The following is a 26957-nucleotide window of genomic DNA, read 5'->3' on the forward strand; positions in this document are numbered from 1 at the left end:
CAAATTTAAAAATTAGACAGAGAACTCAAGTAATCACGAAATTTAGTTTTTAAATGTAAAGTGTTTATTATGAAGAGAAAAAGAAATACAAGCCTACAGGGCCATGTGTGAAAAATTGATTGCCCCCTAAGCCTTGGTTGGGCCACCCTTAGCAGCAACAACTGCAATCAAGCGTTTGTGATAACTGGCAATGAGTCTTTTGACTTTGAGGAATTTTCACCTTTTCAGTTGTTGTAATTCAGCCACATTGGAGTGTTTCTGAGCATGAACTGCCTTTTAAGGTCATGTCACAGCATCTCAATCGGCTTAAGGTTAGTACTGTGACTAGGCCACTCAGTTAATTTTTTTTTTTTAATGACATTCAGATGTGGACTTGCTGGTGGCGCAGCATGAGGTCCTGAACAGATGGCCCGACATTCTCCTACATTCTCCTACAGGTCTTTTTTTTTTTTTTTTGTAAATGGCAAAATTCATGGTTCCAGTTACCACATCTAGTTTTCCGGGTCCTGAAGCAGCAAAACAGCCCCAGACCATCACGCTACCACCACCATATTTTACTGTTGGTATGATGTTCCTTTTCTGAAATGCTGAGTTGCTTCTATACCAAATGTAATGGGACATACATCTTCCCAAAAAAATTCAACTTTTGTCTCGTCAATCCAGAATGTTCTACCAAAAGATGTTTTCTGGCAAAACTGAGACAGTCTTTATGTTCTTATTGCTCAGCAGTGGTTTTCATCTTTGAACTCTACCATGCAGGCCATTTTTGCCCAGTCTTTCTCATGGTGGAATTATGAACACTGACCTTAACTGAGGCAAGTGAGGCCTGCAGTTCTTTGAATATTGTGTAGGGTCTTTTGTGACCTCTTGGATGAGTTGTCGCCATTTTCAGAAACCGTATTAGCACTTTCTGAGTTAATTGAGGAAATTCCCTGGGCCTAAACTAGAAAGTATTTCTCTTGAGCAGTGTTCCCCAATTCCTGTCCTTGAGAGCCATCAACAGGTCATGTTTTCAGGATTTCCCAGGTGATTGAATTCTTGCCTGTCCAGGTGATTCAATCACCTGGGCCATACTATAGAAATCCTGAGAACATGACCTGTTGGTGGCTCTTTAGGACTGGAATTGGGGAAACCCTTTTTAGAGCATGAATCCGTAACCTGCATCACCCCAGGCAGTCAGCACATGCTGCACATTATGGTTTGGCCCCTACTTTAGAAGGACTTCCACATCCCTATATTACATGGATAGCCCATTGATTTCAATGAGCATCATGCAAAGTTTTAAATCCCCTGACGCAGGACTGTCGGCAAATTAAAAACATCATCATACATACAATCACACATTGCAGCTGATCAAAGGGCGTCTCAGCAGCAAAACTTCAAGTGATTAAATTATTTTTATTTATGGAAACTTTTGAACAAAAGGAATTCTTAAGAGATCAACATGTTTAACATCTTCAGAAGTTTTTATGATTGTGCATATGTATATTATTTTACTCCTCAGAACTCCAAGCTACAATTATGCCCCAAATATGGACAAGCATTGGATCATGCAGTATACAGGGGCCATGCTACCAATCCATATGGAGTTTACAAATGTGCTTCACAGGAAGAGACTGCAGACACTTCTGTCTGTGGATGATTCAATGGAAAAGGTATATTACCCTTTTTATCCTTTTCTTTGCACTGTTTAAAGTGTGTGTACTTTTAGTAATATGCCACCTATAATCGTCTTTTAATGCCAAGACAGATTACAAAATTTTGCTATATTCTATGGTTCTAAAATAACACAAGATTTTGCAGCTTTTGGGTTTCTTGATTTTTCACTTCTCTAAATAATCCTAAATTATTTTAAAATCTGAAATGTTGGCCTACTGAAATATATGTTCAGTTTTTGCACTCAATACTTGGTCGGGGCTCCTTTTGCATCAATTACTGCATCAATGTGGCATGGCGGCGATCAGCCTGTGGCACTGCTGAGGTGTTATGGAAGCCCAGGTTGCTTTGATAGCAGCCCTTCAGCTCATTGCATTCAAAGCAACCTGGGCTTCCATAACACCTCTGCAGTGTTGCAGACTGATCACCTCCATGCCACGCTGCATTGATGCAGTAATTGATGCCAAAGGAGCCCTGAACAAGTATTGAGTGTATTTACTGAACATACATTTCAGGAGGCCAACATTTCGGATTTTAACATTTTTTCAAACTGGTGTTATAAAGTAGTGTAATTTACTGAGAGTGACTTTTGGGTTTGCATTGGTTGTAAGCCATAATCATCAACATTAACAGAAATAAACACTTGAGATAGATCACTCTATTTGTAATGACCCTATATAATGAGCTTCACTTTTTGTATTGAAGAACTGAAATTACCTTTTTGATATTCTAATTTTGTGAGATGCACCTGTACCTATGCCTGATATTACAGTTTTCTTCAGTGGTTCAAACATAACTTTCAAGCATCATGCTCCCTGTCTTGGGGTGATATTTGACACAGAACTTTCCTGTATTCCCTATATCCAATCACTCAATCCATCTCCAGAATCTGACCTTTTCTCACCTTAAACTGCAAAAACTCACTGTTACTATTTTTTTTTTTTTTTTGTATTATTTTCTGAACTATTTTGACTCTACTAATAATTCTTCCTCTTGCTAGACTTTCTTCTCTCAATCCATCCTGAATGTGGCTGCCAGCGTCGTATTTCTGTCCTGTCCATTCACTGATGCCTTCCCCTTTTTCCACTCATTGCATTGGTTACCCATTGGCTACAGAGTACAATATAAACTTCTCGCACTTATCCATAAAGCTCTCCACAGTTCTGCACCACCATACAGCTAGTTCATTATTTCTGTCTATCACCATACCCATGCTTTTCTGTTCTGCAACTGATCTAAAACTAGTATTCTCAATAATCCAAACCTCCCACTTCTGTTTTCAAGACTTCTCTTGTGTTGTGCCAGTTTTCTGGTATGCACTAACCTAGGTAATCTGATTTAATACTTTCCCCCCACATTTTTAAGTGTGATGTAAAAACACATCTCTTTAGATAGTCCTATCATCTCACTTCACTAAACTAACTCTTCCATCAGAACACATTAAAAGAAAAAAAATTACACTTAACTTCCCGGCGCTCCCTCTCAGCGTCCTGCTCCGTTGCCAGCAGCTGCTTTATGCTTGTAAGCAGTGCATGGCAGGGACGTCATGCGCTGCTCACAAGCAGAGCACAGCTGCCGGAATACTCACCGCTTTGCACGCCAGTTCTGTTCGCAGAGAGCAGTGAGTATTCATTGCTTTTCAGAGGTGCGCACAGTGTCAGTTGCCAGCTTCCTGTTGCTGCTGGCGATCATGTGTGCCGCTACTTTAAAGAAATGAATATTCACCTCTCTGGGTGCACAGTCCCGGCATGCAGAGTGGTGAGTATTCCGGCAGCTGTGCTCTGCTTGTAAGTAGCGAATGACGTCCCTGCCATGTGCTGCTTACAGGCATAAAGCAGCTGCTGGCAACGGAGCAGGAGGCTGCGAGGGAGCACTGGGAAGGTATGTGGAATGTAGTGAATATTCATTTCTCCTTAGCAGCGGGCACAGGAGTTGGCTGCAGCAGTGAACTCCAGCCTCCTGTGACCTGCTGCTCCCCCACCTCCTCACCACAGCCTGGGCCGGTACATCAGGACTATGATCCACACACACACACACACACACACACACACACACACACACTTTCCTCTACATTTTTGGAGGGAAAAAGTGCGTCTTATAGTACGAAAAATACAGTATGCAAAATGTTATATTTCATGTTTTTATATATAAAAGAACAATGTAGGATGAATCACTCCTCTTCCTCTTTTGTCTCCCCTCCCTCTCTAACGCTGGGAAATGGCTATATAAGAAGGGTCTAACTCATTTCTCCATACACCTGAAGAAGGCTGCAAACAGCCGAAACGCGTTTGTGTGTGTGTGTATATAGCCTTTATTTGTTAATCAGTCTGAATAAAATTTTACCTACAAGCAACCTGACACTTCTGCACCTTGATTTCTCGCTGCCTTTCTCTGGTCCTCCTGTCTGGCACTTCTTTATAGATTGTAAGCTGTGAGCAGAGCCCTCACTCCTCCTCTAACTGATAAACTATGTATTACTCGGTAATGTGTTTACTGCCTGTAAATGTACCTGCTTAATTGTAAAGTGCTGCGGAATATGTTGTCACTATAGAAATAAAATTATTATTTTGGGTTCTTGATGTAACATCTGATTTTTCCTTTTTAGCTGTATAACATGCTGGTTGAAACTGGAGAACTTGACAACACTTATATAATTTACACGGCTGACCATGGCTACCACATAGGACAGTTTGGTCTTGTTAAAGGAAAGTCCATGCCATATGACTTTGATATTCGAGTCCCTTTCTTTATTCGTGGTCCAAATGTGGAGCCAGGATCCATGTAGGTTTTTTTTTCTGGTTTACTGCTAATATATTATATTTTCATATAAATCTTATAATAAAACCATATAAATTTAGAATTCTACCTAGTCATTGGCTTCATCAGTGTCAAACTAAATTAATTTGTTTAGACACAAAAAAAAATTTTTTAATTTTTTTTTTTTTAGGCTTGATTAAATGTAGCAAATAGAAGTATCAAACCCTGGGGGTCTGCAGTGTACTCTCTACAGACATAGCTGTATACTGTAGGGGGGTGTATTATATTATATCAAAGGGGTCTAGTTAAATAACTAGAGATGTTTTCCAGAGCCAAAGCAATTGATTGTAACCAAACTCTCGGTGGCCAACACATGGTCCTAATGATCAGTTTACTGATTGCTCTGTTTGTTTGTATTTTCATTCTCTGAATGAGACAAAACTACTAATTGGCAATAATTTGCTTTCTTGGAAACAAATTCAGTATGTGAACATCTACAAATACTCCTAATATCAAAGAGGGGCTGTGCTGCCTTATTTATTACAATGCCGTATTTGTAGGCCAACCACAAGCGTTTTAGGGGGTCCATAAACATTAAATAGGAGTAGGTTGATGGTTGAACTACTACTGTACAAACAATCATCTGGTGACCGATCATTTTGCTGAGGCTGTCGTACACATTTCAGTTCATATTAACTGTTTCACTCTTTCAATCTGGCCATATATGTTAAATGACACTGGCCAAAAGATGAACAATCTTTCTGGAAAGGAGGATCGTTCGTGGACTAGCCACTTTTGGTCAAAAAGTTAAACTGCAATTTCTTTTCAGACAGTGAAAGTTTTTTACGAGTTGAGTAATATGATTATGTTAAATTCCATTCAAAGATGATGGTTTTGGTGGATATCTTCCTTTATTACTCAATTTTTACGTGGCCACCTTTATTGAGAACTACCCAAAGTAAAATGTCCATTATGTGTCCCCTTCTAGATCCCTTGTCTCCAGGGATTTTTTTATTACTGGTTTAAGTTTTCCTTCAAAATAGGGTATAGAAGTAGTACCGTACATAAGTGATTGCCCCCCATTTCCCTTTTTATTCCACCCTTGATCATGGTAACTTATACAATGATTCCACACTGCTAGACTACTTGTAATAATTCATCTTGTCATTATAGGTTGAGGAAATTTATAGAATGACCAAAGCTCTGCGCCTATACCACTATATATTACACTGCTCAAAAAAATAAAGGGAACACTAGACACTCTTACTGAGCAGACTCATGGTTGTTAGGGACCTTCCTTTCATTTCTAACTGTTTATTCCATTGGCACAAAGCAGGAGAAATTGAATCCCAATCAGTGCTGATTTCACAGTGTGACTGACTTGGAGTTACATTTTGTTGTTTAAGTGTTCCCTTTATTTTTTTGAGCAGTATAGTTATATACCTTGTAATATAAAGTGTCATCAACATTTGTCTGTATTATCAACCTGTCCTATTATTGTACAATTATAGATTACCTTATTGTCTTTCTATTTTTTGCAGTGTTCCTCACATTGTCCTGAACTTGGATATTGCCCCCACTATTTTGGATATTGCAGGATTGGACACTCCTCCTGACATGGATGGGAAGTCTGTCCTTAACTTGATGGATATAGAGAGACCAGGAAACAGGTAGGTGTTTCTTATACAGCATGTTTTTCCATAATTAGCCCTCATCTAGTCTGTTTAACTTAATGAGCTACATCAAAACAATTTGATCAGAGGTGTAACTTCTGGGCCCTAATGTAAAACCTGTCGGCGAGCCCCAGATTACAGTGAAAGTGTTCAGCTTTTTAAATAGGTATTCCCATCTTGGACACTAATTGCAACTCTACGGAGCATACCTTAATCGACTGGAGTCCTATCTCAGAAATTTAGCCCCCATTTGCACCACCAGGAATGGCTTGGCTCTTAAACGCTTATCCTCCTATAAAAGGAGAGTTAATAAAGAAAGAGGATGGCAGATGTATTTAATAATCTTTGCTATAGAAGATTTTCTTAAATCTTTCATTTCTGTGCTACATACGGTCTATAAACATTATGGGCAACTCGTTCTTATTCTTACAATCCTGTCTTTATTTTCAGACTTCGGACAAATAAAAAACCCAAGATCTGGAGAGATACGTTCCTGGTGGAAAGAGGGTAAGAATGTATTTATTTTTTTATGCAATGACTGAATTCATCTAACATGTCTGAGAAATATATAAACATGTCATGGAGTAATAGTACATTTGGCACAAGGTCAGTCTTTAGCATTCATGCTCATTTTTCTTTGCGGTCTGCGCATCGTTGAGGCTATAACCCTGCATATCTCATTCCAGCTATGTGTAAGCCACATATTACATATTACAGATAGTAATGTAAAGAATTATTTGAAAGTAACAAATGTACTTAAATGTGTTGTCTGGTCGACAGAACACATTTCAGTGGTGGACTTGAGATGTTGAATAATGATTCAATTTACGATCTATGGAACTACTGCAGTGCTTTACTTAAGGGGGTTTTACACATAGCGATATCGCTAGCAATATCGCTAAAACGTCACTGGTTTTGTGACGTTATAGCGATATTGCTAGCGATATCGCTATGTGTGATACTTACCAACGACCGGCTCCCCCGCTGTCCATCGCTGATCGCGCGAGAATGTCCGGCTCCATTTCTCGTCGGCAGCTTCCTGCTGAGACTTCCTGCTGTAACGACGAGCGACGCTGGATGCGGGCGGGAGGACGTCTTCATCGCTGTGTGTGAAAGGTGAGTATCGTGCGCTGCGTCGCTGCTGCATCGCTGTGAGATCTTTCTGTGTGAAAGCTCACTAGCAATCATTTAGCGATGCACCAGCGATCCTGACCGGGTCGGATCGCTGGTCGGATCGCTGGTGCATCGCTAAATGTAAAAGGGCCTTTAATGAATGGAGTGCTGGCACATATTCCTCAATTTCAGGATTGGTTAGGTAAAATCCCAAAGATTCAGCAAGTTACTTAGCTTGTGTATAGGTGATAACTGGACACATTAATAACCCTTAAAGGGAAGGTGCTATTAAAAAAAAATTTTTTCCAGTAATTGAAAAAATGTAAAGAATTAATGTTTAAATTATCTTGCAAATATTATCATTTGTTTATAATTTAGTAAAATATGAAAAATAATTTTAAAAGGTTTGGTATTTCCACTTGTAAACACTAGAGGGAGCAGCTATTGAAATTTGACAAAAACCTAGTGTACAACTAGCTCACATTACTGCCCTGCAGTAGTTTCACATTAACGTTTGGAGTTGCAGCAGACGCTTGCCGTGAAGTGCTGCCTCCTCCGGTCAGCTCCACCTATGGACGCATGCCGCTGCATGCGGCCTGCGTACCCTATCTTTAGTATTGGATATCCAGGCCATGCGCAGGTATGCTTTTGCCACCGCATGCGTCCTTTTGACTGTGCGGCGGCCGCACCAAAATGCAACATGTTGCGTTTGGCGCAGGTCGCCGCTCCATCAAAAGGACGCATGCGGCGACAAAAGCATACCTGCGCACGGCCTGCATATCCAATGCTAAAGATGGGGTACGCAGGCTGCATGCAGCGGCATGCGCCTTTAGGCGGAGCTGACTGGAGGAGGCATGGCAAGGGGCGGAGCTTCACGGCGAGCGTTCACTGCGACTCCAAACGCTAATGTGAAACCAGCCTAAATCTGGGCTGAGTCTGCTGACATGGGTGTGAGGTCACTCCTCTCCTCCCCTTCTGGGTGTTTGCTAAGGGATAAGAGGAGGACATTTAGCAACACAGTGAGCAGCCATTTTGTTGGTGACTGCAGTTATACTGACAAGTAGACAGTCACTGAGGATGGCAGGCATCAAGGATTCTGGGAGATATATGGTGGAGGGAGCAGGGTAACAGCAGCACAGAGTATTTCAGGAGAGCAGTGTGCTGGTCTATGGGGGGCACCATGTTCGGTGTGCGGAGCAGGCAAGGATTGTACATAGAGCGCTGTTTTATACACATGGATGGACCATCTGCTTGTTTGCTCCACAGAAATCCAGGAAACATTTAAACATTTCTGCTGATTGATGGCCTGTTCTGATCCAGACTTTGCATGCAAAGATCCCATTCCCCTCCTCAGATTCTGTCCTGGCGATGTGTGAAAGCGAGGCGACAGGCGCAGTCCAGGGTGATGCTGGGAAGCAGGATGGGGGGGAAATGTAGCCGTATAACGCCGCCCATACAGTTCTCACATAATGCCACCATAGAGTTCTCACATAATGCTAAATATAGGGTCTGCAGCTGACTGCTGTCTCCTATGCCCAGGGCAGCCATATTTGCAGAGTGTAAGTGTCTCTTCTACACTCCTTCAAAGCAAAATGGCAGCCTCCAGTGGCTGCAAAAATAATATAAAAATATTAAAGTTAAAAATTTTTGTATTAAAAATAATTGTTTATATAAATAATAATAAGGATGCTGCAACCCATCAACCTACTGTCTCCTTCCCCACCATCCTGTAGCATGTAAGCCCGAAAGGGCAGGGTCCTCTCCCCTCTGTATCAGCCTCATTGTAAGTATGTTTACTGTAAGTGATATCTAATTTTTATGTAACCCCTTTATGTACAGCACCATGGAATCAATGGTGCTATATAAATAATAATCATTTTTAATACAAAAAAAATTGTGGCACCTTCCCTTTAAAGCTTATACTATTATAGTTGGCACTTTTACAACCCTAAGGGTTCGCTCACACCAGTGAGCCGGTCCCAGGAAAAAAACGCACCATGTCAGTTTGATTCGCTATTCGGATTAGGTTCAGCATGCAAGTCAGTAATTGCGTGAAAATTATCGGACCGCACTGTGACATCTGAGTGCTGTCTGATTTCCACGTACTTGCAGAATGGAGAAGATGGAGAAATTTTATTCTCCATCTTCTCCTCTGGGTACTCACCTACCATACTTATGGAAATATACGTGCCATTGATACCCAGGAACTCATGAAGAATTTGCAGTCGTCATTGGCTATAATCTGCTCCCTCTCCTGTCCTGACTCTGCACTGAAACGTTATAATGAAACATTGCAGAGTGCCTTGGATGAAGCTGCGATATAACCACTCGGCACAGACAGAGAAAACCCTGATAAACGCTCCAAACACGTTTTTCTCCAGCTGTGCTCTAGGTGTGCCGAATGTCTGTGGAGAAAATCCAATCTGGCTGCAGATTTCATCCATTAAAAGTTTATGCTTAAAACATACAACCCTGCCCTTCACCTTTCCAAACAAACCTACATCAACGCCCTCATCACCTCACTATACAACAATCCTAAACGACTTTTTGACACTTTTCATTCTCTCCTCAATCCAAGAGTTCAAGCCCCCACCACCAACCTCAGCACTGACAATCTGGTCAATTATTTCAAAGAAAAAAATTGACCGACAGGAAATTTTCTCCCAATTCAATAATATAATGCATTGCTCTTCATCCCACATGACATCTAGTTCACTTTTGGTCTTTGAACCAGTCAGGAAGAAGTGACCAAGCTCCTTGAATGTACTTGCCCTACTACCTGCACCAGTGACCCTATACCCTCACATCTTTCCAAGTCCCTTTCCCTGGCTGTCACCACTCACCTAGCCAAAATATTTTACCTCATATTCTCTCATCTGGTATCTTTCCTTCCTCATTTAGACACTCCATCATACATTCATTACTTAAAAAATACCTCTATCAGAACTGTTCTGCTTAACTACACACCTGTCTTTAATATTCTCTTGCTCTCTAAACTCCTGGTACTCTTGAGGTCTGCTGTGTAATTCGCTGTCTCTCAGATAACTTTGTGACGCTTTACAATCTGGTTTCCGCTCCTTAAGCCCCCGTTACACACTGCGATATCGCTAGCAATATCGCTGTAAAGTCACCGATTTTGTGACGTTGCAGCGATATTGCTAGCGATATCGCCGCATGTGATACTTACCTCCGACCGGCTCCCCCGCTGGTTATCGCTGATCGCGCGAGAAGCTCCTGGACCATTCCTCGTCGTCAGCTTCCTGCTGGGCTTCCTGTGGCGCTTCCTGCTGTGACGACGAGCAACGCATGGAGCCGGGCGGGAGGATGCAGGATCGCCGCGTCTGACAGGTAAGTAGCGATCCCCGTCCCCAGCGATGTCGCTGGTGAGATCTGCCTGAGTGGCAGCTCACTAGCGACCACTTAGCGATGCACCAGCGATCCTGACCGCGTCATATCGCTAGTCGGGATCGCTGGTGAGTCGCTAGGTGTAACGGTACCCTTAAGGGCATGTCACACTAAGAGATATCGCTAGCAATATCGCTGTAACTAGTGACGTTATAGCGATATTGCTAGCGATATCTCTGTGTCTGATACTTGCCTACGACCCGCTCGCCCGCTGGATATCGCTGATCACGCGAGAACGTTCAGGACTGTTTCTCGTCGTCTGCTTCCTGTGGCGCTTCCTGCTGTGAGGACGAGCGACGCGTGGAGCCGGGCGGGAGGACGCAGGATCGCCTGGTCTGACAGGTAAGTAGCGATCCCCGTCCCCAGCGATGTCGCTAGTGAGATCTGCCTGTGTGGCAGCTCACTAGCGACCACTTAGCGATGTACCAGCGATCCTGACCGCGTCATATCGCTGGTCGGGATCGCTGGTACATCGCTAAGTGTGACAGTACCTTAACTCTACTGAAACTGCCCTCACAAAAGTCTCTAATGATCTACTAATAGCTTAATCTAATGGTCACTACTCCCTGCTGATTCTCCTGGATCTATCTGCAGCATTCAACACTGTGGCTCACTAGTTCCTCCTCAAATGCTGTCTCCTGGTTCTCCTCCTATCTCTCTGACCACTTCTTCACTGTATATTTTGTTGGCTCCCTTTCCTTTCCTATTCCCCCTCCTCTCCCCCCCCCCCTTACTATTGATGGGTTTTGCCAGGATCAGTCCTAGGCCTCCTCCTTATCTCCTTGTATACCGCCCATATTTGACAATCAGTAGATTTGGATTTCAGTACAATCTCTATACTGATGACACCTAATTATACACATTGTCTCCTGACATCACGCCTGCATTACTACAAAATACCAGTGATCTTTCTGCTGCCTCTAATTTTATGATCTACCTCGATCTAAAACGAACTCTGTCAAAAACTGAACTTCTTGTGTTTTTTCCTTCCACTAACTGATCTATGCCCAATTATTGTCATTTCCGTGTGGTTCCACCATTACTCCCCAGCAACACAATCGCTGTCTTGGGGTAATATTTGACTCTGATCTTTCCTTCACTCCCCACAGCTGATTACTAGCTTGCTCATGTAATCTTCACCTCAAAACATCTCTAGACTTCGACCTTTTCATACTTTTGACTCTGCAAATACTCTTAAGGGCATGTCACACTAAGAGATATCGCTAGCAATATCGCTATAACTAGTGACGTTATAGCGATATTGCTAGCGATATCTCTGTGTCTGATACTTACCAGCGACCGGCTCCCCCGCTGGTTATCGCTGATCGCGCGAGAACGTTCAGGACTGTTTCTCGTCGTCAGCTTCCTGTGGCGCTTCCTGCTGTGAGGACGAGCGACGCGTGGAGCCGGGCGGGAGGACGCAGGATCGCCTGGTGTGACAGGTAAGTAGCGATCCCCGTCCCCAGCGATGTCGCTAGTGAGATCTGCCTATGTGGCAGCTCACTAGCGACCACTTAGCGATGTACCAGCGATCCTGACCGCGTCATATCGCTGGTCGGGATCGCTGGTACATCGCTAAGTGTGACAGTACCCTTACTGTTGCTCTTATTCATTCTCGTCTGGATTACTGCAACTCTCTCCTAATCTGTCTACTTCTTACTAAACTTCCCCCCTCCAATTCATCCTCAGTGCAGCAGCCAGTATTACATTATTCAATTGCTATACCAATGCCTTTGCTCTGTCAGTCATTGCACTAGATGCCCATCTGCTAGAGTCCAATATTCACTTATTACTCTCAGCCGCAAAGCTTTCCACGGTTCTGCACCACCCTACATCTCCTCCCTCATCTCGGTCAATCACCCGACTAGTGCCCTCCGTTGTGCTAATGACCTAAGAATAAAATCCTCAATAATCCAAGACTCACTCCTGTCTCCAAAGAACTGATGCAGCTCACGAGAAGTCTTAGATTGCACTACTCAGAACAATTTGATTAATTTTCAATATCCACAGTTTTAGGGTGTGTGCACACGCTGCGGATCCGCAGCGGATTTGGCCCTGCGGATCCGCAGCAGTTTTTGCTGCGGTGTACAGTACCATTATAACCTATGAAAAACAAAAACCGCAGTGCACACGGTGTGGAATTTTCCACGCGGATTTGCTGCGGTTTCAAAACCGCAGCATGTCAATTCTTTGTGCGGATTTCTCAGCGGTTTGGCATCTGCTCCATGACGGGTGTCAAACCGCAGGGGAAAACCACAGACCAATCCTCAGAAAAACTGCAGATAAACTGATAAATCCGCGCCAAAAAATCCGCAGGTGAATCCGCAGCGTGTGCGCACACAGCCTTAAGCGTGGCCGAAAAAAGGCATTTCTTTAGCCTGGCATGTTGCTTCGCTTCACTTATCTAATGATCTCTTGTTTTTCCCATACAAAATTTTCTTAAAACTCAGGACCCCCGTAACTTCTGTTCGCACACCCTACATGCACTTAATTGCCCTCTGTATCTTTACTTGTACACATACTGGCTGATGACCAGTTCATGCAGTGTTATGTGAATACCCTATTTATTTTTTTGACGGCTGGACCATACACAAGCATTTTTTACCATTTACCTTTCGTGCCTCCCCTATTTCCTTTGTAAGCTTGAAAGCAGCAGAACCCTCGCTCCTCTTGATATCTGAGTTTTGTGTTAAGGCCCCGTCTCACTAAGCAATCTCGGTAGCGAGATCGCTGCTGAGTCACAACTTTTGTGACATAACAGCGATCTCACCAGCGAGATCGCTGTGTGTGACAGCGATCAGCGAGCGGCCCCCCTGCCGGTATCGCTGTAAGAAATCTCTGGACATTTCTTTGGTCGCTGGTCTCCCACTGGCCAGCACGCATCGCTGTGTGTGACAGCGGGAGATCAGCGATCAGGTGTAAAAAAATAATTAAAAAAATAAAAAATATAGTTATTCTCACCTTCCGATGTCCCGCGCAGTCTTCCGGCCTCTCTCCACGCTCCGGTCCCAGTGATCCTTTGCATGAATGACCGTGAGACTTTGTTATCCCGCGAGACTGTGACATCTCGCGGTCATTCGTGCAAAGGATCACTGGGACCGGAGCGTGGAGAGAGGCGGGATGGCTGAATGGGACGTCGGAAGGTGAGAATAACTATATTTTTTATTTTGATTCTATTTTTTACAGGTTGGCCAGCGATGCCGGGCGCTCGGCATCGCTGTGCTGATCGCTGGTGAAGCTGTCTGTCTGACAGCTCACCAGCGATCACATAGCGATTTACCAGCGATCCTGACACCTTGATATCGGTGTCGGGATCGCTGGTAAGTCGCTTAGTGTGACGGGGCCTTTACTCAGTAATGTCTTTATTGTCTGTTCAAGTCCCCCCCTAAAATGTAAAGTGCCGTGGAATATGTTGGTGCTATAGAAATAAAAATTACTATTACTTCAATTTTCTCATCTGAGAATATCAGATCACACTGTGCTGTCCACTCTCTGTGCAAATCACACACTGATCAAACTTTGATCAATCACCCTTATTGTCTTGAGAGCATCTATGGCCATCTGATCCAGGCCTTATCCTGGATATTATAACACAATGCTGACTATTAATGCAGACTTAAATAAATCTTCAAGCCTTTATACTGTAATAGAGGTCCACAAAAGAGCAATCTGTCTCCTTGACTAACACATAATGTCTCCAGTGGAGCCCTACAGGTCATCATATCTTTTGCCATGATCCCAGGTCTGGGTCTCCTATTTCCATAAGCTCTGATATGGCACAAGCACAATGATTGTACATTGTGAGAATCCATTTAATTTTCAGATTTAGGCAGGCTTTGTGCCATTGCACTGAGCACCCCTACATGTTGTAATATCAAAGTCATACAGGGATACAGTATAAGCCCATAGATATTGATGCTGTATTCTGGATTCTATGAGTGCCCTGTAACTCAATCAGCCTCTTTATTTTTATTTTGTTTCCTATTTTCTTAACAGAAAGTTTATCAGAAAGAAAGAGGAACCAAACAAAGCTACCCCCCAGTCCAATCATTTGCCAAAATATGAGCGGGTAAAGGAGCTGTGCCAACAGGCTCGGTACCAGACAGCTTGTGAACAGCCTGGCCAGGTAAGAACTAAGCTTAATGAACTTACTATGAGTCCAAACCTATCAGTAATCAAGAAACTAGATTGTGAATACCAGAGATTGTTTTGAAACCGAATATCCGGTAAGTAACTGCTTAAAGGAAATCTGTAATGTGAAAAAACACTAACAAGCAGATATGGGGTTAATCTACTGGTTAATAGCTGCCCAGCTGCCGTACTGAAAGTCCCACTGCCAGGAGAAACCACCATGGTTACTTACCGGTAGCCGGTTTTTCCGGAACCCATGACAGCACCACCTGAGAGAGGGATCCGCCCCGCCAGGACAGGAACCTACTGAGACATAAGGGGCGGCACCTCTCCCCCGCTTCAGTTGGGTTACAGAGCACTGAGAGGACTTCCCGGTTAGTTACATGTTTAATCCAACACCACAACACTCAAAAAACACCCTACTAATTGTGCACACCCATATGGTGAAAAGGGGGGGGAATTATACGGGTGCTGTCATGGGTTCCGGAAAAAACGGCTACCGGTAAGTAACCATGGTGGTTTTCCCTTCACCCATGACAGCACCACCTGAGAGATTTTTGGAGATTCGAAACACCTTAGGGAGGGACCACTGCTTGCAGCACCCTTCTACCAAAGGTTAAGTCAGCAGAGGAGGATAGATTCAACCTATAGTGCTTAAAGAAGGTTGAAGGTGAGGCCCAGGTAGCGGCCTTACAAATCTGTTCGATCGATACCTCTGCTTTTTCGGCCCAGGAGGTCGCCACGGCTCTGGTGGAATGAGCCTTGATGCCGTCAGGAATCGGGATACCACTAGCTGTGTAGGCTACACTAATGGCCTCCCTAATCCATCTAGCAGTAGTCCCTTTTGAAACCCCATAGCCTTTCCTGGCACCCTGAAAAGCTACGAATAGGGACTGGGACCTCCTCCACTGGCTAGTCATAGATATGTATTCTACAAGAGCTCTCTTGACATCTACAGTCATGGCCAAAAGTATTGACACCCCTGCAATTCTGTCAGATAATATTCAGTTTCTTCCTGAAAATGATTGCAAACACAAATTCTTTGGTATTATTATCTTCATTTAATTTGTCTTAAATGAAAAAACACAAAATAGAATGAAGCAAAAAGCAAAACATTGATCATTTCACACAAAACTCCAAAAATGGGCTGGACAAAAGTATTGGCACCCTCAGCCTAATTGATTGCACAACCTTTAGCCAAAATAACTGCGACCAACCGCTTCCGGTAACCATCAATGAGTTTCTTACAATGCTCTGCTGGAATTTTAGACCATTCTTCTTTGGCAAACTACTCCAGGTCCCTGATATTTGAAGGGTGCCTTCTCCAAACTGCCATTTTTAGATCTCTCCACAAGTGTTCTATGGGATTCAGGTCTGGATTCATTGCTGGCCACCTTAGAAGTCTCCAGTGCTTCCTCTCAAACCATTTTCTAGTGCTTTTTGAAGTGTGTTTTGGGTTATTGTCCTGCTGGAAGACCCATGACCTCTGAGGTAGACCCAGCTTTCTCACACTGGGCTCTAAATTATGCTGCAAAATTTGTTGGTAGTCTTCTGACTTCATAATGCCATGCACACGGTCAAGCAGTCCAGTGCCAGAGGCAGCAAAGCAACCCCAAAACATCAGGGAACCTCCGCCATGTTTGACTGTAGGGACCGTGTACTTTTCTTTGAATGCCTCTTTTTTCTCCTGTAAACTCTATGTTGATGCTTTTGCCCTAAAAGCTCTACTTTTGTCTCATCTGACCAGAGAACATTCTTCCAAAATGTTTTAGGCTTTTTCAGGTAAGTTTTAGCAAACTCCAGCCTGGCTTTTTTATGTCTTGGGGTAAGAAGTGGAGTCTTCCTGGGTCTCCTACCATACAGTCCCCTTTCATTCAGATGCCGACGGATAGTACGGGTTGACACCGTTGTACCCTCGGACTGCAGGGCAGCTTGAACTTGTTTGGATGTTAGTGGAGGTTCTTTATCCAACATCCGCACAATCTTGCGTTGAAATCTCTTGTCAATTTTTCTTTTCCGGCCACATCTAGGGAGGTTAGCCACAGTGCCATGGGCTTTAAACTTCTTGATGACACTGCGCACGGTAGACACAGGAACATTAAGGTCTTTGGAGATGGACTTGTAGCCTTGAGATTGCTCATGCTTCCTCACAATTTGGTTTCTCAAGTCCTCAGACAGTTCTTTGGTCTTCTTTCTTTTCTCCATGCTCAATGTGGTACACACAAGGACACAGGACAGAGGTTGAGTCAACTTTAATCCATGTTAACTGGCTGCAAGTGTGATTTAGTTATTGCCAACACCTGTTAGGTGCCACAGGTAAGTTACAGGTGCTGTTAATTACACAAATTAGAGAAGCATCACATGATTTTTCGAACAGTGCCAATACTTTTGTCCACCCTCTTTTTTATGCTTGGTGTGGAATTATATCCAATTTGGCTTTAGGACAATTCTTTTTGTGTTTTTTCATTTAAGACAAATTAAATGAAGAGAATAATACCAAAGAATTTGTGTTTGCAATCATTTTCAGGAAGAAACTGAGTATTATCTGACAGAATTGCAGGGGTGTCAATACTTTTGGCCATGACTGTAGATTATGGAACTTTTCCTCCCCCAGATTTTTTGGGTTCTCGCAGAAAGATGGAAGGACAATTTCCTGGCCCCGATGGAAATCTGATGCTACTTTGGGCAATTAAGCGGGGTCTGTTCTTAACACTACCCTATCCTGAAAGACTTGCGTATAAGGTGGATTTACTGAGAGAGCCTGTAAATCTCTTATCCTGCGGGCTGACGTGAGGGCCACTAACAGGATTGTTTTTAGGGTCAGAAACTTTAGGGGTAGCTGATGTAATGGCTCATACGGATCTTTTGTAAGGGCCTCTAGCACTAGGTTTAAATCCCAGGGGGCTATCCGGGGTATTGGGATAGGCCTAGCACTATCGCAGGATTTAATAAATCTGGCTACCCATCTATTTGATGCCAATTTGCAGTTGTAGAGCGCCCCTAGTGCAGACACCTGAACTTTCAGTGTGTTCACTGCTAACCCCATCTGCAACCCCGATTGTAAGTACTCCAGGATGGCATTAATCGGGGGATCTTTCCCTAACTGCCTACCTAAGAACTGCAGGAACTTATTCCATGTTCTGCCGTAGATGTTAGTCGTCACTGGTTTCCTACTCTTTAGCAGGGTGGCCACCAACCCGGGGGAGAACCCTCTATCCGTTAAAAGCGACCTTTCAAATTCCACGCCGTCAGATGGAATCCTGTGACCTGAGCGTGGAATATTGGACCTTGAGCTAGTAGGTCCGGGATTTCTGGTAGAACCCATGGATCGGAGAGGGACATCCTTCGTAGTAGCGCAAACCAGGGCCTTTTTGGCCAAAATGGAGCTATTAGAATCACCCTGGCCTGATCGTTTCTGATTTTCCTGACAACTGTTGGGATCAGAGCCACTGGGGGGAACGCATAAGTTAGTCTGAAGTTCCACTGGATGTGCAGCGAGTCCACTGCCCATGGATTTTCTCTCGGGTTTAGAGAGCAGAACCTTTCTGTTTGCCTGTTGTGTTTGTTGGCAAAGAGGTCTATCACCGGTTTCCCCCAAAGCTGAGTTATTTTTTGAAAAATGGACCGGTTTAGCTCCCATTCCCCCTGCTTCAGAGTATTGCGACTCAAGAAGTCTGCCTCTGTTTTCTGCCCCTTTTATATGTAAGGCTATCAAGGAGTGTAGGTGTTCTTCTGCTCTGCTCAGAATGTCTGTCGCCGCTTCCATTAAGGAGTGTGATCTTGTCCCCCCTTGGTGGTTGATGTATGCCACTACTACCTTGTTGTCTGACATGATGCGTACGTTTCGACCCTGGAGTAGCGGAATGAAGTGACTTAGGGCCTTGCTCACTGCCCACAGTTCTCTCAGGTTGGAGGATGCTTCCCTTTCTTGACGCGTCCAGGAACCCTGACCTATGATGCCCCTTAGGTGTGCCCCCCACCCCGAGGAGCTTGCATCTGTTAAGATTATATCTGACGTCTGTCTGTCCCACGGTATTCCCAAGGTCAGATTTTTCTTGTCCAGCCACCAATTGAGAGAGTCTCTGGTTTTTAAGGAAAGCTCCAGCTTTCCTTCTAAACGCCCTCTTAGCGATCTTTGTGTTAGTATCTCCCACTGGAGTTGCCGGGTGTGAAACTGAGCCCACCTAACCTCCAGAATACAGGATGTTAGGGTACCTAGCAGGGACATTGCTCTTCTTAAGGTCATACGTGGTTGGTTTTGGCCCGTGAAGGCCAGATTCTGCACCTTTTCTATTTTGGACTCTGGGAGCAGACACTCTTGCTTTTCTGAGTCTAGTACAAATCCTAGGAAGGTCTGTTGTTTTAGGGGTTGCAATTTTGATTTTTTGAAATTTACTATCCACCCTAACTCCTGCAAGGTGTTGATCACCCGGGTCAACTGCGCTGTACAGTGGTCCTCTGAACTGCCTACTATGAGAAAATCGTCCAGGTATGGTATTATGACCGTGTCGTGAATCCGGAGAAAGGAGGTCACTTCCGCTATGACTTTGGTGAAAACTCTCGGGGCTATAGATATGCCAAACGGAAGAGCCCTGAACTGAAAGTGCCTTAGCGTGCCTTGAATATAAAGTGCTACCCTCAAGTATTTCTGGAAATCTGGGTGGATAGGGATGTGATAATTCGTATCCTTTAAATCGACCACGGCCATGAAGCAATTTTGGTGTAGCAGCTTCACCGCCGTAGTTACTGATTCCATCTTGAAGGTCGAGTTCCTTATCCATAGATTGAGCCGTTTGAGATTTATGATTGTCCTGAAGGTTTGATCGGGTTTTTTTATCAGAAAAAGGGGTGATTTTAAACCCCTTCCCTTCCTGTAGGCGTGGTACCTCGGAGAGTACCCGCTTGTCTATCAGGCTCAGGATCTCTGTTTCTAAGGCCACCTGCTCTTCGGTCACCTTCCTGATGGGTGTGATGACGACTACGGACTTTGGCTGACGGATGAAGGGAATTTTCAGGCCTTCTGTTAGGATGGTTAGGATCCAGGCATTGGAGGAGATCTTCTCCCAGGTTTGGAAAAAGAGTGCCAATCTCCCTCCCACTGGAACACTGGCGTCACTGTGACGACTTTCTTGAGGTGGAGGTACCTCCACCAAACATAAATCCCGATTCTTTTTTTCTTTTATCCTCCCATCTTCTCCTGTCAGCGGGAGGGCACCCCCTATTGAATCTTCCCCTCCGAAAGGGCTGTCTCCTCTGATCCATAGGAACTCTGGGGAAGCCTTTTTTCTTATCGCCTGCTTTCTCCAGTATATCGTCCAAGTTCTTGCCGAACAAGAATCGACCGTCGCAGGGGAGAGAACATAATTGGCCTTGGACTGAAGGTCACCCGGACAGCCCTTAAGGCATAACGCGCGTCTAGTAGCATTTGATAGTGACGCTGCCCTGGCTGTCATCCGCATAGAGTCCGCCGAGGTATCGGCCAAAAAAGCTGCTGCCCCGTGTAAGAGATACATCTCCGATAAGATTTTCTCTCTTGGGACCCTTGAAGCCAGCTTTTCTTCTAACTGCTGCAGCCAGATCATGAGGGAGCGTGCCGTACAAGTACCCGCTATTGCCGGCTTTAGTCATCCTGCTGTCGCTTCCCATGCGTGCCTCAAATGAGTCCGCCTTTTTGTCTAGTGGGTCTCTAAGAACCCCTGCGTCTTCCAGGGGCAGGGCCGACCTTTTGGAGGATCTGGACACCGCTGCATCTATTTTGGGGATCTTGTCCCATATCTCTGCATCCTTATGCTCGAAGGGATATCCTCTCTTGGAAGTGGATGGAAGGGCCCCCGATTTTTCAGGCTTTTTCCACTCTTTCTCAATAAGTGCCTGGATCTTTTCGTTTACCGGAAAAGTCCGTTTTTTCCTCTCCTGAAGCCCCCCAAACATAACATCCTCTAGGGTTTTAGCCGCCTTTTCTTCCTGTAGGCCCATTGTAGCTCTGATGGCCTTTAGGAGGGCATCTGTGTCTTCTACAGGGAAACATGGTTTACCCCCCATGTCGCAGTCTGAGGAGGATGATTTTTCCGCCTGAGATGACATTGACGTGGAATCCGAGGGGGAACTAGGGGGATCCTTCATGTTTTTTTTCCCTTTTTTCAATAGGGACTTAATTGAGCCTTCCATTTCTGACCTTAGGGCAGATATCAGATTGGCTGCGAAACTAGGCGCTTCCTCCGCCATAGTCCGCTGAATGCACGCAGCACAGAGATCTTTTTGCCAATCTCTTGCTAGGGGAGATTTACATATAGCACAATCAATATTGTTCTTCTTGCTTCCCGCTTTCCTAGGCCTTTCCTACAGGGTGAAGCATACAACAGAAGCCCTATTAACATAAAAGCTAACATTCACGAAGATCACTCACCACACGAAATCAAGGGTACCGGACTTGGAGGCTGCGTCGGGGCACGTGACCTGCGTTCTTTGGATCTTGCTGAATCCCCCGACCTGTGGCTGGGGCGACTGCTGCTGGAATGGCTTCCATGCTTTCTGCCAGAGGGCTGAGAGGGAGGCAGGGACGCTGAACGTTCCTGCTCTGACTCCATGTTGCACCGCCGTCTGCTGCAGCCTTCCTTCTTTAAATACCGCGCCTCCACCCCGGTGAGTCTCTCCCCTCCCCCCTGCGACCGCCAGCCGCCTTCAGAAAGCCGGCCGGCGTCGTACCCGGCGCCATTAAACCGTCGCCCTTTTCTGACGTCAGCCGGCGCACCCAGCATGCAATGCGCCGCTGACGTCAGCGGCCGGAAGAAGCCAGCGTCTCTCCCCTGCTATGGGGATCGAGATGCGGCGTGCGCGAGGGGAGGGCGGCGTGGTGGGGGCTTCCCGCAGACCCCGGGGATCCTACCGACGCCCGCACGAACCCGGAACCCCGGAGGGCCCGGGGACTGCGCATCCAGCACCCGACGGCCGGCGCTGCAGGTGAGACACCTGTTCTTCCTGCGCCGGGACGGGGCTGGGTCCATTTCTTCGCCCATGACAGGCACCGCCCACCGTGGGGTTCCTTCCAGGACAGGAACCCAACTGAAGCGGGGGAGAGGTGCCGCCCCTTATGTCTCAGTAGGTTCCTGTCCTGGCGGGGCGGATCACTCTCTCAGGTGGTGCTGTCATGGGTGAAGGGAAAAATGAAGTTTATTCCTCCTGGCAGCATCTGGCTTCCAGTCATGAGGCCCATCTTCAGTCACTGCTAAGGCATTTTGAGCGGCGGCTGTAACTACGCCCCAGCACTGACTGACATCAGGTTTTGTACTGATGCACTGCTGAGCTGGGTGTCAATCAGTGTTGGGGCATGGTTTCAGCTGACGATTACTGTATACTGATGGGTCGATCAGCGCAGCTTCAGTCACCAATGACTGAAAGCCTGAAGCTGCAGGGAGGAATAAAGATAATTTTCCCTTCACTCATGAGAGCACACCTGAGAGAGGGATCCACCTCGGACAGGAACCTACTGAAATCTAAGGGGCGTTACCTCTCCCCTGCTTCAGTTGGGTTCCTGTCCTGGATGGGAATCCCGTACGGCGGCAGTGCCTGTCATAGGAGGAGAAAAAGGTCCCAGGTCCATCCCGGTGCAAGAAGAACAGGGTGTATACCTGTAGTGCTGGCCGTCGGGCATCCGGAAGCGCAGTCCACGGGTCCCCCTGGGCCATGGTGTTCGTGGGCGGCATCTTAAGAAGGGCCTGATGGGATTCCGCCTCGCACCCCTGAGCCAGTTCTCACTGTTTCAGAGCGTGGAGGAGCGGCTGGGGATGACTTCCGGTTGCCGGGGACGACTTAAGTTCCGCTGACATCATGGGCGCCGCAAGGAATTATAGGAGTACGCCCTGCTGACGTCAGAAAGGCGCTGAGAACATGGCGCCCAGTGCAATGTCGGCTGGCTTTTCTTCTGGATTGAAGGAACGAGCAGTCCAGTCGGTGGTTGCAGGGGAAAGGGGCAGATCTTACCGGATTGAGGTGGCATATTTTAAGGCGGATGCCAGGGGATCAGGCTGCCAGCAAAAATGGAGTCAGAGCAGCGGCAGTCGCTATCGCCACCTCCACTAACCCCAGCGCAGTCTATGGTTCACAGACAGCAGGATCGCAAAGGTGACGGTTAATCAAGTGCAAGAAGCAGCTCGCCCCAGCCACAGATCTGGGGACTCCTTAATGTCCAGAGAAAACACATTACGTGTTACTTCACAGCCTCCGAGTCCGGTACCCTTGGTTATCAGCGGGTGGTGAGTGATCTTCGTGCATGTTGGCTAGCTGATTAATAGGACCCTATTGTCTGGTTGAATCTGTAGGAAAGGCCTAAGAAATCAGGGGCAAAGAAGAATAACAGAGTCTGTGCCCTGTGTAAAAAATCCCCTAGCAAAGGATTGGCAAAAGGACTTGTGTTCCAACTGCATCCAGAGAACTATTGCGGAGGAGACCCCAAATTTTGCAGCTAGCCTTAGGTCGGCGATTAGGTCGGAAGTGGAGGGCTCTCTTAAAACCCTACTAAAGAAAGGGAAGAGGTTTGAAGATTCTAACTCAGACTCTTCCTCGGTCTTGTCTCAGTCAGGGTCGAGCGCAGGCTGAATCCCCTTCCTCCTCTTCAGGTAGTGATACGGGAGGTAAACCATGTTTTCCCATAGAAGACACGGATGGTCTCCTTAAAGCCATCAGGGTAACGATGGCTCTAAAGGAAGAAAAAATGGCTAAGTCCCTGAAGGATGTTATGTTTGGGGGATTGCAGGAGAGGAGAAAGTGAACCTTCCCAGTTAATGACAAGGTCCGAGCGCTCATTAATAGAGAATGGAGGAAACCGGAAAAGTCAGAAACCCTCTAAAAGGAGGTATCCTTTTGAGGAAAAGGATATGGAGATGTGGGACAAGATCCCAAAAATTGATGCGGCAGTGTCCAGGTCATCCAAAAAAACGGCGTTGCCCTTTAATGACTCAGGGGTACTCAGGGACCCATTGGATAAAAAAACCACCATGGTTACTTACCGGTAGCCGGTTTTTCCGGAACCCATGACAGCACCACATGAGAGAGGGATCCGCCCCGCCAGGACAGGAACCTACTGAAACATAAGGGGCGGCACCTCTCCCCCGCTTCAGTTGGATTACAGAGCATTTGAGAGGACTTCCCGGTTAGTTACATATTTATCCAACACCACATCACACAATTACACCCGACTATTGTGCACACCCAAACGGTGAAAAAGGGGGGGAAATATACGGGTGCTGTCATGGGTTCCGGAAAAACCGGCTACCGGTAAGTAACCATGGTGGTTTTCCCTTCACCCATGACAGCACCACATGAGAGATTCTGGAGACTTCGAACACTTTAGGGAGGGACCACCGCTTGCAGCACCCTTCTACCAAAGGTCAAGTCAGCAGAGGAGGATAGATTTAGTCTATAGTGTCTAAAGAAAGTTGAGGGTGAGGCCCAGGTAGCGGCCTTACAAATTTGCTCTATTGGGACCTCTGCTTTCTCAGCCCAGGAGGTCGCCACGGCTCTGGTGGAATGAGCCTTGATGCCGTCAGGAACCGGAACGCCACTAGCTGAATAGGCTACACTAATGGCCTCCCTAATCCATCGGGCAATAGTCCCCTTTGACACTCCGTAACCTTTCCTAGCACCCTGGAAGGCTACGAATAGGGACTGGGACCTCCTCCACTGGCTGGTTATAGACATATACTCTACTAGGGTTCTTTTAACGTCTAGGCTATGAAATTTCTCCTCCCCTGGGTTTTTCGGATTCTCGCAGAAGGAAGGGAGGATAATTTCTTGGTTTCGGTGAAAGTTAGTTACTACTTTCGGCAAGTAAGCAGGGTCTGTTCTCATAACCACCCTATCCTGGTATAAACATGAAGAGAGAAGGAAGATCCGGCACTGGAGACTTGATAAAATCCACGATAAGTTTTATTCACATAATTTCATGATAAAACCATAAAGGGGAAAACAGACCCCCACGCCTGATGCGTTTCGAACCTTAACCAGGTTCTTCCTCAGAGACATGTCTCTGAGGAAGAACCTGGTTAAGGTTCGAAACGCATCAGGCGTGGGGGTCTGTTTTCCCCTTTATGGTTTTATCATGAAATTATGTGAATAAAACTTATCGTGGATTTTATCAAGTCTCCAGTGCCGGATCTTCCTTCTCTCTTCATGTTTGCAACACATGGTGGTCAGCCATTTGATCCCTAGGCACGACCGGCTTATAGGACTATTTTGGTGAGCACAAATTTCCCTTTCCCCTTCCTAATTTTCTACCTATCCTGGTATATCTGGGTATATGGTGGGTTGACTGAGAGGGCCTGCAAGTCACTAACTCTACGTGCCGACGTTAGAGCTACCAAAATGATGGTTTTTAGGGTGAGATTTTTAGTTGAAATCTGCTGTATGGGTTCAAACGGCTCCTTCGTAAGGGCTTCCAGTACTAGATTTAGATCCCATGGAGCTATTTTTGGTAGGGAAACTGGCCTAGATCTGTGGCAAGATTTTATGAACCTGGCTACCCATCTGTTTGCCGCTATATTGCAATTGTATAATGCACCCAGCGCTGACACCTGTACCTTGAGGGTATTAACCGCCAGGCCTAGCTGTAGACCTGCCTGCAAGAACTCAAAGATGGACTCGATTGGGGGTTCTTGACCTAATGGTTTTCCCAGGAATTGTAGAAATTTCTTCCACGTCCTGCCATATATTTTGGTTGTTATTGGTTTTCTACTTTTCATTAGAGTAGTCACTAACCCCGGGGAAAACCCTTTATCTCTCAAAAGTGCCCTCTCAAATTCCACTCCGTCAGATGGAACCCCTTGACTTGTTTGTGGAATATCGGCCCCTGAGCTAATAAATCTGGAATTTCTGGCAGTACCCACGGGTCCGAGAGAGACATCATTTGTAGTAGTGAAAACCACGGTCTTTTTGGCCAGAACGGGGCTATGAGGATTACTCTGGCTTGCTTGTCTCTTATCTTTTTTACTACTGCCGGGATTAACGCTACTGGGGGAAAGGCATAGCTCAGTTTGAACGGCCACGGGATTTGCAGAGCGTCTACTGCCCACGGGTTTTCCCCTGAGTTTAATGAGCAGAACCTCCTCACTTGCCGGTTGTTTTTGGTGGCAAAGAGGTCGATCACTGGCTGCCCCCATAACTGTACTATCCTCTGGAATATTACACGATTTAAGGCCCACTCTCCCTGTTTTAACTTGTTGCGGTTTAGAAAGTCGGCTTGAACATTTTCTGTCCCTTTGATGTGTAGGGCCGTCAGGGAGGTTAGATGTTGTTCCGCTTTGAGAAAGATTCTTTTGGCTTCGTCCATTAGGGAGTTTGACCTTGTCCCTCCCTGGTGGTTGACGTACGCCACTGCCACCCTGTTGTCTGACAAAATTCGGACGTTTTGGCCCTGTAACATGGGAATGAATGCCTCTAAGGCTCTGTTTACCGCTCTTAACTCCCTTAAGTTGGAGGAAGCCTTCTGCTCTAGGTGACCCCAGGACCCTTGGGCTATTTGTTCTCTCAGGTACGCCCCCCATCCCGAGGAGCTTGCGTCCTTCAATATTACATCGGACACGGGCCTGTTCCACAAAGTTCCTCCTGCCAAATTTGTGCCGTCTAGCCACCAAGTGAGAGTTTTTCCCCTTTTCGGAAAGTTCCAGCTTCCCTTCTAAACGTCCTTTCAATCGTTTCTGGGCTGACAAGATTTCCGCCTGCAGTTGTCGGGTATGAAACTGTGCTCAGTTGACCGCAGGGATACAGGCTGTTAGCGTGCCCAACAGGGACATTGCCCTTCTTAGGGTCATGTGAGGATGCTGTATTGCCGTAAGGGTCATTTCTCTCACCTTCTCTAGTTTTTCCTCTGGCAAGAGACAAACTTGACGGTCGGAGTCCAAGACGAACCCTAGAAATGTTTGTTTCCTTAGGGGTTGAAGTTTTGATTTCTTTAAGTTTACCATCCAACCCAGTCTTTGCAGGGTTTCTGTTATTTTCTCTACTTGGTGTGCGCAGTGATGTTCTGAATTGCCAATCACCAAAAAATCGTCCAAGTAAGGCACCATAATCACATTGTGGATTCGAAGGAAAGCTGACATTTCCGCTATTACTTTCGTAAAAATCCTTGGCGCTATGGAGATGCCAAACGGAAGAGCTGTAAATTGAAAGTGCCTGAGGTCGCCCTGGATGTATAGGGCTACCCTCAGGTATTTCTGGAACTCTTGGTGC

General features: G+C 45.7%; 1 protein-coding gene across 2 annotated transcripts in view; it reads left to right on the forward strand.

Annotated features, from left to right (window-relative positions):
• The window catches only part of SULF1 (sulfatase 1), a 264486-nt gene that overhangs the window by 171316 nt on the left and 66213 nt on the right, over window positions 1-26957 (forward strand). For both annotated transcript variants that reach the window (XM_073583862.1, XM_073583863.1), the window contains exons 7-11: window positions 1505-1655; window positions 4262-4437; window positions 5955-6083; window positions 6537-6593; window positions 14601-14730. In XM_073583862.1, the coding sequence (XP_073439963.1) occupies window positions 1505-1655; window positions 4262-4437; window positions 5955-6083; window positions 6537-6593; window positions 14601-14730 (643 nt within the window). The remainder of the gene's footprint in view (window positions 1-1504; window positions 1656-4261; window positions 4438-5954; window positions 6084-6536; window positions 6594-14600; window positions 14731-26957) is intronic.

Source organism: Dendrobates tinctorius, unplaced genomic scaffold (assembly GCF_039654945.1).
Source record: "Dendrobates tinctorius isolate UK_male_01 unplaced genomic scaffold, ASM3965494v1 ptg000082l, whole genome shotgun sequence".
Taxonomy (NCBI): domain Eukaryota; kingdom Metazoa; phylum Chordata; class Amphibia; order Anura; family Dendrobatidae; genus Dendrobates; species Dendrobates tinctorius.